The sequence below is a fragment of the Suricata suricatta genome, chromosome 12 (assembly GCF_006229205.1).
Source record: "Suricata suricatta isolate VVHF042 chromosome 12, meerkat_22Aug2017_6uvM2_HiC, whole genome shotgun sequence".
NCBI classification, from domain to species: domain Eukaryota; kingdom Metazoa; phylum Chordata; class Mammalia; order Carnivora; family Herpestidae; genus Suricata; species Suricata suricatta.
The window spans coordinates 16,418,685-16,437,721 of record NC_043711.1 but is presented as its reverse complement, the minus strand read 5'-3'; the positions used below and the strand labels follow the sequence as shown (position 1 = coordinate 16,437,721).

The following is a 19,037-nucleotide window of genomic DNA, read 5'->3' as shown; positions in this document are numbered from 1 at the left end:
GTTGATGATGATGACCATCAACCCAGCTAGACTGCAAATTCTTTTAGGACAGAGATTTTTTTTTTTTTTTTTGTACTTCTTGATGTTCCCTGCTGAGGTACGAACTCTCCTAATACCAGTTGGGCATTGGAGTTTTGCTTAGTGACTACTGTCCAACATTCCATGTAGGTTTTTAGGATGATCGAAGAACGCCCCACAGATGCCATCACTGTGCGTGTTTCCTATCTGGAAATCTACAATGAGAGTCTGTTTGATCTCCTGTCCACTCTGCCCTATGTCGGACCATCAGTCACACCAATGACCATCGTGGAAAACCCTCAGGGGGTCTTCGTTAAGGGCTTGTCAGTCCACCTTACAAGTCAGGAGGAGGATGCATTCAGCCTCCTTTTTGAGGTGAGATGACCAAATCTAAGGACTCCTTCCTTCCTTCCTTCCTTCCTTCCTCTCTCCCTCCCTCCCTCCCTCTCCTCCCTTCCCTCCTTTTCTTTCTTCCTTTGTTTCTTTTCCTCCCTCCTTCTTAGTTTTTTACTTTGATAACCAGAATGAATGTGAATATATGCTCATTTAGCAAGTTCAGATAGTAATGAAAAATATAGGAACAAAAATTAACGTAGTTGAAATTGTCCTTTTTTCAGTTAATGTGAAATCATGGGCATTTGTGGTATAGAAAACAATAATTAACATTCTTAGTATATAAAAGCTCTTATAAATCTATAAATTCCCCAGCATATGTTATCTTTTAAAAGTCATATTGGAGGGCGCCTGGGTGGCTCAGTCGGTTGAGCATCCAACTTCGGGTCAGGCCATGATCTCCCGGTTTGGGGGTTCAAGCCCCACACCAGGCTCTGTGCTGACAGCTAGCTCAGAGCCTGGAGCCTGTCTTCAGATTCTGTGTCTCTCCCTCTCTCTGACCCTCCCCCGCTCACACTCTGTGTCTCTTTCTCTCTCAAAAATAAATAAATGTTAAAAAATTTTTTCTTAAGAAATACAGGAGACTACATCCTGTTTAGTTCCATTCATTTGAAATGTTCCCAGTGGCCAAATCTTTAGAGATACAAGTAAATTAGCAATTGCTGGGAGTAGGAGGTGGGAAATGGCTGCAGATGGGTCCAGGGAACTTTTTGAGTGATGTAACATCTCTAAAACAGAATTGTGGTTATGGTTGAACAACTCTAAATTTGCTTTAAAAAATCACAAATTGTATAAAACCAGAAATTTTATACAAAATTTATAATTTAAGTTATATATCAATAGGGGTGCCTGTGTGGCTCAGTTAAGCCTCCGACTCTTGATTTCAGCTCAAGTCATGATCTCACTGTTCATGAGTTCGAGCCCACATTGGGCTCCACACTGACTGTGCAGAGCCTGCTTGGGGTTCTCTGTTTCCCTCTCTCTCTCCGCCCCTCCCCTACTCCCTCTCTGTCTCTCTGTCTCTCTCTCAAAATAAATAAAACATATTAAAATTTATTAAATTATATGTCAATAAAACTTTATTTAAAAAGCCACATAGGTGGGGCACCTGCATGACTTGATCGTGCCATTGAGCCTGCAACTTCAGCTCAGGTCATGTTATCACAGTCATGATGAGTTGGAGCCCCACATCAAACTCACTGCTGTCAGTGCAGAGCCCACCTCAGATCCTCTGTCCCCTCTCTCACTGCCCCTTCCCCCATCAAAAATGAATAAACATTTATTTTTTTTTAATTTTTTAATGTTTTTATTTATTTTTGATACAGAGAGAGACTGAGCATGAGAGGGGGAGGGGCAGAGAGAGAAGGAGACACAGAACCGGAAGCAGGCTCCAGGCTCTGAGCAGGCTATCAGCACAGAGCCTGACGCGGGGCTCGAACCCACGAACGTGAGATCTGACCTGAGCCGAAGTCGGAGGCTTAACCGACTGAGCCACCCAGGCACCCCGACATTTATATTTTTTAAATTGTTACATAGGTGTCCTCAGGGGTGATTTAAACCTGTAGCATCCCAGAGGTACCAATAGAGCATTCATTCTTATTGTTGCTCCTGACAGTTCACCATGACTAATGGTATTTGCTATAGGTTTTTGGTGGCTTAAGGTTAAAGAAGGTCCAAGTTTGGGAAGCGTTTTTATCATGAATAAGGATTTATTCATACCCGTAGTAGTAACCACTCTCCTGACTTGTCATCATTTCATTGGTCTTCTTTAGAGCTTTACCACCTCTACCATACTATGTATGTTTCCTCAAACAGCATAGTGTTATTTTTTGGGAAACTTTTATATAAAAGGAATCACCTAGAATGAATTCTAATTACTTTTTCCTCTTACCTACTTTTTATGTGAAATTCATCTATGTTCTTGCTATATATTTTTCATTGGCATCATCACTGTATTACGTTGGGTTTTGGGTGAATATACTACAAGTTAGTTAGCCACTCTCTCTTTCTTTTAAAGAGAGTGATGGTGCACATGAGTGAGGGAGAGGGGTAGAGGGAGAAAGAGAGAAAATCTTGAACAGGCTCAATGCTCAGCACAGAGCCCAACATGGGGTTCCATCCCACGACCCTGGGATCATGACCTGAGCCCAAATCGAGTCAGATGCTGAACTGATTGAGCCACCCAGGTGCCCCTACTCTACTTCTGATGGATATGTGGGTTTTCCTAGTTTGAGGGATAGTTCAGACAATGCCACTGGGAACATTCTTATATGTCTGCCTCATGTACATAAACATGAATTTTTGTAGGTAAAACCAAGGATTGCAATTATGGGTCATTCAGCGTGTCTTAAACTTTCTTAGGCAATGCCAACTCTTTCCCATAATGGTATGCTCCCACAGTGGGTTAGATCTTAAGACCTTAAAATTTTGACCAGTCTGGCTAGTGTCTGGTTTTTCCCACTGTGCTCTGTGTTTTCTTCTCCCTAATTACTAATGAGATGAAAGACCTTTCCATGTGTTTACTGACCATTTGGATTTCCCTTTTCATATCTTTAATCTTCTTTACAGACGTCTTTTTACTTTCCCTTCTTTGTATGAGTTCTTTATATATTCTGAAAACTAATCCTTTTTCAGTTATAAGTCTTATAAATATATATCCCATGGCTTGCTTTTTTTTTCTATGTGTTATGTATATAAAGTTTTTGTTTTAACTCTTTGTGTAAAGAGCACATAAGAGGATTTTGTTTTAAAAATCCACAGGTAGAAGAGCGTCTGGATGGTTCAGTTGGTTGGGAATCTGACTTCAGCTCAGGTCATGATCTTAACTTTTATGGGTTGAGCCCCACATCGGGCTCTATGCTAAAGGCTCAGAGCCTGGAGCCTGCTTCAGACTCTGTCTCCCTCTCTCTGCCCCTCCCCTGCTTGTACTCTGCCTCTCTTTCAAAAATAAAAAATTAAAAAAAAATTTTTTTAGTTTATTTATTTATTTTGAGTATGTGTGTGTGAGACAGAGCAAGCAGGGAAGGAGCAGAGAGAGAAACAGAGAGAATCCCAAGGAGGGTCTGTGCTGTCAGTGCAGAACCTGATGTGGGGCTTGAACTCATTAACTGTGAGATCATGACCTGAGCCAAAGTCGGATGTGTTACCTATTGAATCACCCAGGCACCCCCCCCCAATTTTTTTTTAATCCACAGGTAGAATTCTCCGGTTAAGTCATCTGACCCTGGACTTTTATTTGTTGGGAGGTTTTTGATTACTGATTCATAAATTGGTCTGTTTAAATTTTCCATTTCATCATAATTCAGTCTTGGTAGTCTGATCATCTTTATCTTTTAACCAAAACATTTTGTTGCATTTGCACTTAATGTAATTACTGATACATTTGGGTTTACATCCATCATGTTATTATGAGCTCTTTATCCCATTTGCTCTACATTTATTTTTCTTATCAGTTTAGCCCCTTATTTTATTTAATTTTATTTTTTATTTATTTTTTAATTTACATCCAAGTTAGCATTCAGTGCAATAATGATTTCAGGAGTAGATTCCAGTAATTCATCTCCTACATATAACACCCAGTGCTCATCCTAACATGTCCTCCTTAATGCCCCCATGTTTTGCCTCTTTTTTGTTAGATATTTTTTATTATACTTGCTTTCCCCTTTACTAATTTAGAAGTTATAGATTTATTCATATTTATATCCTCTCACTCTCTCAGTTTATCCCAGAAACAACTTGGTATCTTTAGTTAATACACGCACACCCTAATGAGTGTATCTAACTAATGAGAGCTGAATAAGCTCTGCGGATTATGCCAAAGTCAACTTCTTGGATTTGATGTTGTGCTATAGTTCTGCAAGATATTATCTTAGGGAGAGGCTGAGTGAAGGGTACAGGGGACCTCCCATACATTTATTCAAAACTCCTATGGATCAAAACAAAGTGTCATTTTATCATAATTTTTATTATATTTTACTATAACATCATCTTGTGTTATAATTATATTAAAATGTTTAAAAAATAGGGCTCCTGGGTGGCTCAGTCAGTTAAGTATGTGGCTCTTGATTTTGGTTCAGGTCATGCATAATCTCACTGCTCGAGAGGTCAAGCCCCAGGTAGGGCTCTGCACTGACAGCTCAGGGCCTGCTTGGGATTCTCCTTCTCTCTTTCCCTCTCTCTGCCCCTCCCCCACGCACTATCTCTAAAAATAAATAAATAAACATATAAAAATAGGGCGCCTGGGTGGCTCAGTCAGTTGGGCATCCGACGTTGGCTCAGGTCATGATCTCACCACTTGTGGGTTTGAGCCCTGCGTCAGGCTCTGTGCTGACAGCTCAGAGCCTGAAGCCTGCTTCAGATTCTGTGTCTCCCTCTCTCTCTCTGTCTGTTCCCCACTCCCACTCCATCTCTCCTCAAAAATGAATAAATGTTAAAAAAATTTTTTTAATAAAAATAAAACCTCTGTGGGGCTCCTGGGTGGCTCAGTCAGTTGAACGTCAGACTTCGGCTCAGGTTATGATCTCACTGTTCATGAGTTCGAGCCCGCCAATGGCCTCTGTGCTGACAGCTCAGAGCCTGGAGCCTGCTTCAGATTCTGTATCTCCCTCTCTCTGCCCCTCCACAGCTTATGCTCTGTCTCTCTCTCTCAAAAATAAATATTTAAAAGTTTTTTTAATAAATAAAAAAATAAACCTCTAAAAATCTAGAGGTCATGAAAACATTTTACTTCCTGCATCCTATAAAACCTTAGGATTGCTGCCTTGCCTTTTAAGTTTTTGCTTTTTGACTCTGCAGGGGCATCATTATTAATGTTTTATATAGGACACATTCTTTTATATTTACCCTCATATTTACCAGTCTCATTGCTTTTCCTTTCTTTTCTCCATCACCTTCCACTGGAGATTGTTTTCTTTCTTTCTGCTCCTTTACAGTGAGCATGCTAGTGACAAAGAGTTTCTTGTTTTTTGAAATGTCCTTATTTTACCCTCAGTCTTGAAAGATATTTTTTCTGGGTATAAAATTCTGTTTTGGCATTTGTTTTGTTCTACCATATTCAAGAGATCATTGCAAAGTTATGGTTTCCATCAGTAGTAGTGAGAAGTCAACTGTCAGTCTATTCAATAGCCTTTTAAAAATATGTTAGGGGGCGCCTGGGTGGCTCAGTCGGTTAAGCCTCCAGCTTCGGCTCAGGTCAGATCTCACGTTCATGGGTTCGAGCCCCGCATCAGGCTCTGTGCTGACACCTAACTCAGAGCCTGGAGCCTGCTTCCAGTTCTGTGTCTCCTTCTCTCTCTGCCTCTCCCCCTCTCATGCTCTGTCTCTCTCTGTATCAAAAATAAATAAAACAAAATTAAAAAAAAACAAAAAACAAAAACAAAAACAAAAACAAAACATGCATATATATTTAAAAAAAAATGTTAGTCTGGGCCTTCTGAGAAACAGATGCCAAGATGGGATTAAATGTGCAAAGTTTCTTCTTTAAGTTTTTAAATTTATTTTGAGAAAGAGAGAGAGATTGAGCAGGGCTCAAACTCGTGAGCTGTGACATCATGACCTAAGCCACAATCAAGAGTCAGACACATAACTGACTGAGTTACCCAGGTGCCCTGGCATATGATCCTTTTAATGTGCCATTGAAGTCAGTTTGCTATGACTTTGGATTTTGCATTTCTCTATTATTAAAAAATATTTGTCACCATTTTCCTGGCTATATAACATTCCACTGTACAGATAGATCATTCCCTAATCATTGAATATGTAGGTTCATAGTTAGTCAATATTCATGAACATTTTAAGACTTTGTCATTCTTATTGCTACTTTGCTTTTTGGAAAGCTCTACAAATTCACACATCCCTAGCAGAGGGTGAAAGCCTAGGTCTGGACTCCAATCAGTCTCCCATTCTACTAGTCTATAAATGAGATTTTTCTGGAAGGTCTGATGATAGTAACATGAAATCACTTGTATGTCTGTCAGAATAGCTGAAAATGACCCAAATGCCTTATTGTTTTAATTCTTCAAACTGCTCTCTACTTCTCCCCTCCTCTTCAGGGAGAGACCAACAGGATTATAGCCTCCCACACGATGAACAAAAACTCATCCAGGTCACACTGCATCTTCACCATCTATGTGGAGGTGGGTCTGAGGTCCTTGAATAACCCTGGGGTGGGGGGCAGTCCAGTCTCACAGGGCCTGCTCCAGATAGAAGCTTCTTCCTGTGACATCAAACCTCTTTTTGGATGTTTCGTAGGCTCACTCACGGACCTTATCAGACGAAAAGTACATCACTTCCAAAATTAACTTGGTGGATCTAGCGGGCTCGGAAAGGCTGGGGAAGACTGGGGTAAGAGGGAGCAGGGCATCCCTTCTCAAGCCACAGCCCTGTTTCCTGCACCACACCTATACCCATGGGACGTCCCCCGGGGAATTTGTGTCCCCTAAGCTGGGCACAGTGGAGCACGTGAGCCTGACTCCATGGAGCTGGACTGACGGAATCAGTAGAGGGGAAACAGGGGCATCATAGTTGTAGTTTGTACATAATAGGATTTTTGTAAGCATTAAACGAGAGGACCTCCCCTAAGTTCTTAGCTAGGTGCCTGGCCCCCCATTAAGTGCTCAGAAAATGCTTGGTGCTAGTAGTAGCCTTTCTCTGCATAAGAGTGAGAGTGTCCACATGAGTCTTCCCAAGAGTATTTCAGCTCAGCTGTTCATGGGCGTGTGAGTATTAGCATAAGTATTCACACGAGTATGCAGTGAGCATTTTTATGTGCATTCAGCTGTTTGTATGTGTATGATGGTCACAGGATGTTTGCCCAAGTATCTGCACAAACATTCCTGTGCGTATGCGTATTCATATCAGTGTGACTCTTATGTGAGTATTCATGTGAATATTCACAGAAGTATTCATATTCCCATGAGCGTTCTCATGAATACTTGCATGAGCATTCCTGTGAGTATTAATTAGTATTAGGCCATGATGGAATACAGTCCCGTGATACTGAGGGAAGAGCTGGCTCTGGGAGGGGGCTCTGTCCTGGCCACCCACCCGCAGTGTTCCTGGGGGGAGGGGCGCAGCCTCTGCATTTGGTGTGAAGCGGAACTGACCTTTGGTTTGTAGTCTGAGGGCCGAGTCCTGAAGGAAGCCACCTACATCAACAAGTCACTGTCATTCCTGGAGCAGGCCATCATTGCCCTGGGGGACCAGAAGCGGGACCACATCCCCTTCCGGCAGTGCAAGCTCACCCATGCCCTCAAGGACTCGCTAGGTAAGGGCAGGTGAGGGTGGTCAGTGCCCAGGGCGGAGGGACAGGCCGGGCACTGCTGCTGCTGATGGTAATGGAATTGCTCCCTTCCAGCGGCGTGCGCTTCCCTGCAGCCTTTTCACTGTGGTCCCGGACACAGCTAAAAAGGCAGTCGTGCATGGTCCCCTCTTCTGTCACCCATGGCATGCAATGCAGCTCTCTCAGAAGCTTTGTTTAAACTTTGCCTGTCAGGACTACCTTCTCGCTTCCCCTCAGCCCTAAACCTGGCAGAATCCTTCACGGCCTTCAAGACTAGGTGGAGGGCCCCTGCCATGCCTCCTACTCTTCCCCCACAGCCTCCCTGACAGAGAAGCAGGGGTTGTGTCTTGTCATCCTTGTGTCCCCAGGCTTTCGTGTTGGGCCTGATGGCACAGTCTAGGGCATCTGATTACTGAGAGCCACTAGTAGCTAAGCCCTGGCCCACAGCCTTCTCCCCTGCCCCATGCCATCTCTCCTCTGCTGTTCCCCCGGCTCCTCTTTTAGGTGCATCCAGTGGCCTCTCCCCTCCCCTGCCCTCCTCCAGCCCTCGCACATGCCTAGGTGTGTCCCTTCTGACCCTGTCTGAGTCAGCTCAGGTGGCCCTAACCAAACACCACGGACTGCAGTGCTTCAACAGCAGACATTAATTCCTCACAGCACTGCAGGCTGGAAGTCCCAGATCAAGGTTCAGCCTGGATGGTTCCTGGTACGGGCTCTTTTTGGCTCATACACAGCTGCTTTCTTGTTGTGCTGTCTGTCACATGGCACCGAGCAAGAAGGAAAAGAGAACGGGACCAGAAAGAGAGACAGAGTTCTGGTCTTTCTCTTTCTCTCATATAAGGGCACTAATCCCATTATGGCGGCTCCACCCTCAGGACCTCATCTAAACCAGATCACCTCCCCCAGGCCCCATCTCCAGATACCATCACACTGGGGGATAGGACTTGAACATGGGAAATTTGGCAGGGCACAAACACGCAATCCATAGCAGACCCCTACCAGCCTTAAAGCAATCTCTTGGCAGAAAACCCACATGGTTCATGGCCCTTCTGTGTCCTGCTCTCTGCAGGGGGAAATTGCAATATGGTCCTCTTGACAAACATCTATGGAGAAGCCGCCCAGTTAGAAGAGACGGTACGTAAAGATAGCCAAGGTGGCCTGGTTGGAATCCCTTCTCGTGGGTTCCAGGGCTGGGTAAGGCTGGCTCTGGGCTGGCTAAGCCAGCATACTGGGCCATAGACCTTGTCAAGATGGAAGTGATCCAGGGGATGAATCCACCAAAATTGTTGCAGGGTCCAAATACCAAGTACCAAGGGGCAGAGGCTGTGTTGAGGAAGAAGCAAGGCAGGAAGCAGGTGCAGCGTGGGGGTCTATGTGAAGAGGGTTTTGTGGGGGCAAGGACCATGCTTCTTGGGGTGCTGCTCCCGTGAATTAGGATCTAGGGCAGCCGATATCTTGTTCTTCATAATTACACATTTAAAAATCTTAGAAGCACCATAGGGGTCCAGGCTGTGGTTATAAGGCTAGTGCAAACTGATGGGTATTAAGTACTTACTGTGGGGGGGTGGGGTGGGAAGAGCTGCCCAGTAGAGGTAAGTTATATGGGGCATCGGGCCTCAGAGTTTCTTGCTGTGGCCCTGAGCAATGTGAGAGGCCCAGATGAAGGAATCCTTCAGAGGAAAAGGGACTTTTCCTGAAAGTGGGGTGAGGAAGGTGGGCACCGAGCTGACTGGGGCTAAAGGGTTGTTGGTACAGAAAGCAGAGATGCAGGTTGCCTGGGTGGCTCAATTGGTTATGTGGCTGACTCTCGGTTTTGGCTCAAGATCAGGATCTCATGGTTTGTGGGTTCGAGTCCCATGTTGGACTCTGTGCTGACAGAACAGAGCCTGCTTGGAATTCTTTCTCCTCCTCTCTCTACTCCTTCTGCATGCTCCCTCTCTCTCAAAATAAATAAACATTTAAAAATAAAGTAAAATAAGGGCACCTGGGTGGCTCAGTCGGTTAAGCCTCCGACTTCAGCTCAGGTCAGATCTCACGTTTGTGGGTTTGAGTCCCGCATCAAGCTCTGTGCTGACAGCTAGCTCAGAGCCTGGAGCCTGCTTCTGGTTCTGTGTCTCCTTCTCTCTCTGCCCCTCCCCCTCTCATGCTCTGTCTCTGTATCAAAAATAAATAAAACATTAAAAAAATTATAAATAAAGTAAAATAAAAAGAGAGCAGAGATGTTCCTGGAAGAGGTGACTGTGGGCCTGAAGGCATGGCCCATGTCAGGAACATCTGACCCCTGCAGGGGAGGGCTCAGGAAGGAGAAAGGGGAGAAAAGACTGCAGAGGCTGCTTGGGCCCTGGTGGCCAGGCCACTGCCTTCACTGTTCTACCGGTTGCTGGGGTGTCGTGGGGTTGGAGCAGTGAGGTCTATGGCCAGAGTTTTGACTCAAGAAGATTAACCCAGCAGTAGGACCCAGGGGACCTGGCAGGGGACAAGTTTATGAGACCCAGAGGCAGTAATATGGGCTCTGATGTCTGAGGCAGTGACACAAGTGAGCTCACACAACTGGGGACCCCGACTGGGGCTTCCCTTCTTCCTCTCAAGGGCCACCATCATAAATAAGACAGATTTGGAAAGTTCTCCATAGACGTTTTGTCAGGTGTGGAGATGTAGGGCAAGTCTGGGTGGTCTGGAGAATCCACTTAGGTGAAACAGTTCCTTTCCGGGCACTTTGCAGAGTAAGACGCTCCTGCAAGGCCTCCCAGTCTCTTGCATCAGGGACCGTCCCTGCTTCCAGGGAGAGTGCCCTGGGGCTTGGGAGGCCGGGGAGGGAGCTCCGGCTGACGTGCAGGCAGCATCCTCAGAGGAAGGCTTCAGGAACCCGCGTAGGATAACACAGCCTGAGTGAACCCCAAGAGGAACCATATGAAAATTGGGCCTCCTGGCTGCCTTGTTGAGAAATGCCCCCTAAGATGGTGGAAGGCCCCTGTCTCTCCTCATCCCCACCCCTGAGCTGGTCACCACATAGGAAGCCACTCTGCTGATACCTGCCATCCCTAGAGGTTTGTGAACCCATGGAGCCCACGGAGCCCAGAGGAGCTGATGGAGGGGCCTCAGGGGTTCGGGACGAAGGCATATTGGGGTATTCAAGCTAATGATTCCCTTCTCCAAATGCTTTAAAACCATAACCCTGTTCCTGTCGTGGGTCACATGGACTGACTCAGGGCCACTGCACGTGTGTGTGGGAATAAACACGTCGAGGGGGCATGGCCACACTTGCTGCTGTGCTTGGAGCACATCCTAGTCCACCCCACACAGAAGCAGCTCCGACTGTAGTGACAGGGGTCTCCTCCTGAGGGCTCCCTGTGGCCAGGTCTATCCAGAACACGTTACCCACCTCTTTACGAAGTCTCCCTGACTTTACCGAGAAGTTACAAAAGCTGTCTGAGTTTGTGCGGTTAGTCAGCAGCAGAGTCCTTAACCACCAGAGCAGACTGCCTGAAGGAGGAGCCCGTTTGGGCCTTCTTCTGGGCCACTCAGGGCAACCCTCCCCCCAAGTCTGCCCCCCTGTTTCGGGGCCCTGAGTTAGCCCAGCATGGCGTGAGGCTGGGATCTCAGGCCTGCCTTGTGCTGCCACTGGCAGCTCCTCTTGCCAGGGAACAGCCCTCCACCTGTCATGTAACACCAGTGCAGTGGGTCACAGGGCTGGGGCTGTTTCTCAGGGGCCTCCTTACGTGGCTGCCTCATGGGTCTGCAGCCATAATTACCCCTGCCTGGCTGCCCCTCCAGAGGGACTCGGGTGAAACCCCCAAGAAGTCCCACACTTCACGATGGAGTATGCTTATATGCAGAAATTTGTCTTTCCCAGTGGGCTCCTGTGGCCTGTTTTGAAAATATCTCTATTCACAAGCAATTGGTGAAAGACATAGAGGTCTGTCTGAATCTGTTTTTCAGCTGTCTTCACTGCGGTTCGCCAGCAGAATGAGGCTGGTCACCACTGAGCCTGCTGTCAACGAAAAGTATGATGCTGAGGTACTCGGGGCTGGTGGGCGGGTGTCTCACTGCGGAGGCCATTGGGTCTGCTGCCTGGGCCACACAAGCCTGGCTTCCCTTCCTGCTCCAGTGTGATCCTGGGACAGGCCAGAGTCTTCCAACCCCCTGGGGACTCCCACTTGGGGGCCACCACACAGGTGAAAGGGCTAGGTCAGGTCACCACCCAGTTCATGTGTGAAGCTTCAGGGCCTCTGACTGCCCTGGGCTTCTATATGACAGTTCCTTAGAGCCACTTCAGAGTTCAGTCAGTGTGGACCATCCATCTCTCAGGCTCCTCTGGTTCTGTCACTACAGAACCTCTGTCCTGCCTCCTGTATGACCCAACTTAGCATCACCACTAACCAGGGAAGTGCAGGTTGAAACCTGAGTGGAATTCCACCCTCCGACCAGCAAAACTTAGCATGTTTCCAACAATGCGGAGTGATGGCAAGAATGTGCAGAGATGGAAGCTTTTGTCTGTTTCTGGCCAGAGCATAACCGATAAAAATTGCTTTCAAGAGCATCTTGGCAATTTCTTGTAAAGTAAAACCTCATTTACCTCTTTTTCCGTCAGGATGCTGGTAGAATCGTGGTTACCAGAGACAGAAGCATAAACGGGCCCTGAGCTCAGGACAAGGCAGTTAAACCTTCCAGATTCCAGATCCTGAAGGAAAATAAGGGTCCCTGTGGCTCTGTGTAACTAACCCATGGTTTGGAGGTTGAGGAGGGGGAAAAAAGAAAAAAAGAAAGAGAAGAAAAAAAAAAATAGAGCAGTGGCTCTCAGAAATGAGCCAGTAGCAGAACCCCAGACCAGCGTCGTCTTCTTTGTTTAATGTTTATTTTGAGAGAGAGAGAGAGAAAATGTGAGGGGGGAGGGGCAGAGGGAGAATCCCAAGCAGGCTCCACACCACCAGAGCAGAGCCCCCCACATGGGGCTTGATCTCAGGAACTTCAGGAACCGTGTGAGACCGTGACCTGAGCAGAAACCTGGAGCCTGCTGCTTAAGCACCGAAGCCACCCAGGAGCCCAATCCCCACCCCAGGCAGGCTTCTTGAACAGCTGGTCACTGGACCCATTCAGAGTTCCAGATTCCATTGGCCCAAGGGTGAGGCCTAAGGGTTTGAATTTCTAAGTTCCCGGATGTTGCTGCTGCTGCTGTTCCGGGCCACATTCGAGAATCACTGGAGTAGTGAAGAGCCATGGCCCCCACACTGGGGCTTCAGCAGCCTGCTCTTTCCTTCCTTCCATCAGCTGTAGAGCCTCAGCAAGATGCTTATTCTTTGTAAGCTGCTGTTTCTTCAATAGTAAATTGGGGAAGGAGCAGAATCCTCTCTCAAAGAGAGGCTGCGAAGAATCAGGTAACAGGGAGAAACCTCTTGGCACAGTGCTGTCAGAGTGAGTGCTCAGTAAATGTTAGCGAGTGCACTGCTCACTCGTACAGGTCAGCGGCGCTCCCTCTCAAGTGGACAGCCTGGAGGCATTCCCCACATGCTGTGTGAAGAGCCTTGTGGCAGAACGGTGCTGCGCTGCTCTACTAGGGAGCAGCTGGGCCCGTGACCCCGACTGCTACCCTGGCCCACATCACGACAGAGGAGCTGAGTGAGTTAGGGAGGGAGGGAGCCTGGGCTCGAGCCGCCAGCTGGGTAATCTCAAGTGGGATTGAAGTGGGCCAAATGGTAGTGTCCGTCATTTGTGCCAAGTCTAAAAACATGCGAAGCAAAGCTGAATATCATTAACGGATATGCGTGTGTGCTGTACGAGAAAAACACCCTGGGACAAAAAGACCGACCTGAAGCTGGGGGTTCCCTCGGGGTGTCGGGGGGATGGACTTGGAGAGAGGTGCACAGGGGCTGCATATTTGTCTGCGGTGTTCTTATTTCTTTAAACAATAGGGGAGTCATCTGGGTGCCTGGGTCAGTTAAGTGTCTGACTGGATCTCAGCTCGGGTCTTGATCTCAGGGACCCTGAGTTCAAACCCTGCAGTGGCTCCATGCTGGGCGCAAAGCCTACTTAACAAAAATTTCAGGGCGCCTGGGTGGTTCAGTCTGTTAAGCATCCGACTTGAGCTCAGGTCATGACCTCACAGTTTGTGGACTCAAGCCACGGTTTGTGGGTTCACGTCGGGCTCTGTGCTGACAGCTAGCTCAGAGCCTAAAGCCTGTCTTCTGGTTCTTTGTGTCCCTCTCTCTCTGACCCTCCCCTGCTCATGCTGTCTCTCTTTCTCTCTCAAAAATAAATTGAAAACCATTAAAAAATTTTTAATAAAAAAATTTTTAATTAAAAAAATAAAAGAAAAAGAACAAGCCAATATGACAGCACGTTGTTAAAGTCAGTTTTGGGGGTGGTCTTACCAGTTTTGGGGCATTGTTTGCTTTTCTGTAGCTTGGAGCTGTATTTGTTTTTGTTAATTATCTTATGCTCTTTCATGTAATTTTTGTTCTGAAAGCTGCACTGCTGTTGGTCCTGGCCAACCACCTTTCCATGTCATCCAGTGTGAACATGTTTATAATTGTTATGAAAAGTATTTATGGGTCATCTGGCTTGGCTCAAGTTGGTTAAGCGTCCAACTCTTGATTTTGGCTCAGGTCATGATCTCATGATTTCATCAGTTACAGCCCCAAATTGGGCTCTTTGCTGACAGACAGACCCCGCTTGGGATTTTCTCTCTCTTCCTTTGTCACTGTCCCTCCCTCAGCATTTATAAACATGAGTTCTTGAAAGAGACATGGAAAATTCCCTGGGCTGCTGCTTTCCAGAGACCACAGCCAGTCTGCCTGTTATTTCTAGTGCCGTCTTCAGTATAGATGCCTGTTTTCAGGACCAGGGGGTAGCTTCCATGGAAGTGGCTCAGAGCTTTCACCTATGAATGAGGAGACTGGACAATGACCTCCAGTGACCCTCACACTCCATCAGTCTGTGATTCTGTGAGGCAATGTAAAGGGTGTGAGCCTTGGTGTAAATACTTGGTCTTGTGCTCTGATGAGAGAAGGTCGTACCTGCAGGCTGCAGTGGGGTCAACCAGGGAAGTTTCCAGGGTGGAGAGCTGCTCCTTGCCTGCTGTGCTACCTAGACAGACCTCTCTGAATTATCCTCATTACGTTTATGATGAAAGCCCCTGACCATCAGGGAACTTACTTGAGTCTGTGCTGTTTCCAAGGCATTAATTCCATCCAGAAAATGATCCTTTGAAGGCGTTGGTCAGGTACGTGTTCCATCTGAGATACGAAAAAAAAAAAAAAGGAGGTGGTCATCAGCAGGTGCTGCCAGGCCCTGTGCTGTGGGGTCTGGTGCTCCAGCCCTGTGTTGCCAAGCAGCTTCTCTCCAGTCAGTACAGGAGGGCGATCCTGCCAAGCATGAGGAGAAGTAGACATGGAAGCTGGTTATGGGGAGAGCCAATGGCGCACTTCCTCACATCACCTGATTGGCCCAGAGATTTGAGCCTGGCTCCCTGCACCACACGGGACAGTCATCCAGCTGGAGGCACTCAGCAACCCGACTTGTCGGGGCATGATCTATTTTCTAGAGCTGAGATCCCGCAGCTGGGAGGAGGGGCTGGCCATCAGGCTTCTCCTGTTGACCTCATAGGAAGTCTACCCGAAGGAGACCCTCTCAGGCTTCTCAGAGGGGCAGAGCCAGGATTTGGACTCTGGCTGTGTGCTTTGAGTCTTAGGCTTTGTGCCCTGAATTGCCACAGAGACATCAGGATGCCAGGGTCTGTCTCCTCTCCCTGCAGCTCTGGTCGCCACTGTCAGGATCCAGTTGTCAGGGGCTCCCTCCAGTGGCCATTTTTTGACAACTGAAGAAAGCCTTGTTCACAGAAGGTTTCAGCATAAAATCCTTTGTACCTCTCACTTGAAAGACAGCAGGACAGTATCTATCAAATGTAAAATGACTCAGCAATTGTGTTTCTAGAGTATGTCATTTACCCATTCACCTAAAATTGATAGAGCATTTACCACGTGCCAGGCACTTTTCGAAGCACCTGGAGCGTGTTAGTATACAAAAAACACAAATCTCTGTCCTCAAAGAGCTGATAGTCTACTGGGGGTGGGAGAGAGAGATACAACAAATGTAAGAAATACGTGAGCCTGGTTGGCTCAGTCGGGAGAGTATGTAATTCTTAATCTCTGAGTTGTGAGTTTGAGCCCCACGTTGAGTGTAGAGATTATTTAAATAAATAAATAAACTTTAAAAAAAAGAAGTGAATCTAGATCCTGCCATTTGCAACAACATGGGTGAATCTGGAAGACATTATGCCAAGTGAAATAAACCAGATACATAAAGAAAAATACTGTAAAATCTCACTTATATGTGGAACCTAAAAATTCAAATTCAAGAGGCAGGGGGTAGAGCGGTGGTTACCACGAGTGGGGAGAAAAGGGGAGATCTTGGTCAATGTACACGAATTTTCATTTATAGGATGGATAAGTCCTTGGGATCTAACGTACAACATAGACCATAGTTAATAATACCGTATTGTAGGAATACCTGGTAGGCTCAGTCAGTTGAGCATCCGACTTCAGCTCAGGTCATGATCTCACGGTCTGTGAGTTCAAGCCCCACGTTGAGCTCTGTGCTGACACCTCAGAGCCTGGAGCCTGCTTCAGATTCTGTGTCTCCCTCTCTGTCTCTCCCCTCCCCAGCTCGAGCTCTGTGTCTCTCTCTGTTTCTCTGTCTCTGTCTCTCTCAAAAATAAACATTAAAAAATTTTTCAAAACCCAACACCATATTGTATACTATATTACAAAACGCTTTATTGCTCAGAAATGCTAACCATCATCTGAGCTTTGCTGAGAAAGTAGATCTCAGATGCTCTTAACCACACATAAAAAGTTGTCACGAGGTGAGGAGATAGATATGTTAGTTAACCTGACTATAGTAATCATTTCACTATGTATGTGTATATCATGTTGCACTCCTCAAATATTCAGGCATACCTCCAGAAGTATCGTGGGTTTGGTCCTAGACCACTATTATATAGTGAATATCACAATAAAGTCAAATGAATTCTGTGGTTTCCCAGTGCCTATAAAAGTTACTTTTATGCTATACTGCAGTCTGGAGGTGGGGGAGGGGCAATGAGAGAGGGAAAGAGAGCATCCCATGCAGGCTCCAAACTGTCAGGATGAAGCCGGATATGGGACTCCATCTCACAAAGTGTGATATCATGACCTAAGTTGAAATCAAGCGTTGGCTGCTTAACCGACTGAGCTACCCAGGCACCTCTATATGTAGCCTACTAAGTGTGCAACAGCATTATGTCTAAAACAACAATGTACCTACCTTAATTTAAAAATACTTTATTGCTGGGGCACCTGGGTAGGTCAGTCAGTTAAGGGTCTGACTCTTGATCTCATCTCAGGTCTTGATCTCAGGGTAGTGAGTTCAAACCTCGCAGTGGGTTCCACGCCCAGTGTGGAGCCTACTTAACCCCAACTCTGAGCTTTCAGTGACTCATCATCACTGATCACAGATCATATGACAAATAAAATAGTAATGAAAAATTTTAAATACTGGAAGAATTAAATACTGACCAAAATGTAACACCGAGATGGGAAGTGAGCAAATGTTGTGGAAAAATGGTGCCGATAAACTCGCCTGATGCAGGATAGTCACAAACGTTCAATTTATAAAAACCAGCATATGAGAAGCTCAATAAAGCATAGAGCAATGAAGTGAGGTATGTTTGTCTACAATTTTTCTTCTAAAAATTTTTAAAGGGGTGCCTGAGTGGCTTAGTCAGTTAAGCATCTGACTCTCGATTTCAGCTCAGGTTATGGTCTCACGATTTGTGAGTCTGAGCCCCACATTGGGCTCTGTGCTGACAGCATGGAGCCTGCTTGGGATTTTCTCTCTTCCTCTCTTTCTCTCCTGCTCCTGCTCTCTCTCAAAATAAATAAATAAACTTAAAAAGGAATTAAAAAAAAAAAGAAATAGGTAAGTTCTAGAGCTCCACCATCCAGCACAGTAGTTGCTACCCACTTGGGGTTATTTAAATTACTTATATAAAATTAAAAGTTCACTTCCTTGGTCACCCTAGTGACATTTCCTAGGGTTCAGTAGCTACATGTAACCCAGGGCTCAGATAGAGAACATTTCCATCATTACAGGAAGTTCTGTTAAACAGCACTGCTCTAGGGTGTGCTAGTGATAGGTGCTATAAAAAAAATTAGAGCAAGATTTGAAAGAAGAGCGGTGTGGGAGTGGGGAGTGGGTGATTGAAGTGTGTCTAATTTAGAAGCTTTTGAACAAAGACTTGAAGGAGGTGCGGGGGTGCATCAGGGCAATACCTGGGGAAGAGTGTCCTGGGCAGAGGGGACAGGCAGTGCAGAGGCAGGAGTGTGCCAATTTGGCAGGAGTGGAATGAGCTTGGGGGAGAGTGGTAGGGAAGAATTAACGGCGGCACATCACAAAGAGCCTGTATTATCCTACAGAAACCTATATAGACACAAAGATATAAGTACAAAAATGTGCAGCCTTGTTTATAATTGCAAAAAAATTGGAGGTGACATACATGATTATCAGCAGGGGCTGTGATATGTTTGTGCAGTGGTTGGGAATGATGAGGGTAAAAGGTACGGCTGTGCATGGAGAGCCTCCTGGAGGCAGTGGGCTGCACTGAGAAGGCCTTCACCTTGGTAGACTGGAAATATCCGGAAGTTCCTGGAAGTTGGGGTGTGAGGTTGCCCAGTGGTGCCTGTGTTCGATCTGTTCCATCTTCTGCCCCTGCTGAAAGAAGCAGGGGCCAGGGGACTTGTGAGGCCCCCGAACACCCTAAACTCACCCCAGTTGGAGAAGAATCCCTGGCGGGGAGGGAATTGTCCAGATGCTGAGATCACACTTCATGGATTACCAGGAGGGGCCAAGATGTCTGCTTGGACAGGCTGTGGAATTGTGGGTTTGATGTGGTAGAGCCAGGGTGGCCTTTCTGACTGTCCTCCCCATCCCACCCCAAACTGTGTTTCCCTGGCAGCGAATGGTCAAGAACCTGGAGAAGGAGCTGGCACTGCTCAAGCAGGAGCTGGCCATCCACGACAGCCTGGTAAGGGGCCAGAGGCAGGGGGCTGGGTGAGGGGCTGGCCAGAGTGCCGGAGGGACTGGAATCACAGTACCAGCTGGGCAGAGGGTCTGGGTGGACAGGAGCCAGATCGGTAGGAGGCACTTTGGGGTCAGAGGGGTTGGGGAGCCAGGGATGCCTGGTGGGCAGGGAAACTGGAAGAGTGGGAGGATGTGGGCAGGAGTTATCAGGGAGTAGAGGCAGATAGTTGACAGGAGGACGAGGGGCAGAGGTAGACAGCATGATGGTCAAGGTCAGGGGAGGTGGGGCATA

General features: G+C 46.7%; 1 protein-coding gene and 1 long non-coding RNA gene across 24 annotated transcripts in view; one reads left to right on the top strand and one right to left on the bottom strand.

Moving 5' to 3' along the window:
• KIF9 (kinesin family member 9) overlaps positions 1-19,037 on the top strand; it is a 53,571-nt gene that overhangs the window by 11,890 nt on the left and 22,644 nt on the right. For 22 of the 23 annotated variants that reach the window (XM_029919063.1, XM_029919066.1, XM_029919065.1 and 19 more), the window contains 7 exons: positions 169-393; positions 6,462-6,545; positions 6,661-6,753; positions 7,528-7,675; positions 8,760-8,824; positions 11,630-11,707; positions 18,681-18,749. In XM_029919063.1, the coding sequence (XP_029774923.1) occupies positions 169-393; positions 6,462-6,545; positions 6,661-6,753; positions 7,528-7,675; positions 8,760-8,824; positions 11,630-11,707; positions 18,681-18,749 (762 nt within the window). The remainder of the gene's footprint in view (positions 1-168; positions 394-6,461; positions 6,546-6,660; positions 6,754-7,527; positions 7,676-8,759; positions 8,825-11,629; positions 11,708-18,680; positions 18,750-19,037) is intronic. The other variant, XM_029919064.1, reaches the window with a different exon arrangement.
• The window catches only part of LOC115275352, a 36,634-nt gene continuing 27,505 nt past the window's right edge, over positions 9,909-19,037 (bottom strand). The window contains exons 2-3 of the long non-coding RNA XR_003901504.1: positions 14,843-14,922; positions 9,909-10,575 (exon numbers count right to left, since the gene is read on the bottom strand). This is a non-coding gene — a long non-coding RNA (uncharacterized LOC115275352). The remainder of the gene's footprint in view (positions 10,576-14,842; positions 14,923-19,037) is intronic.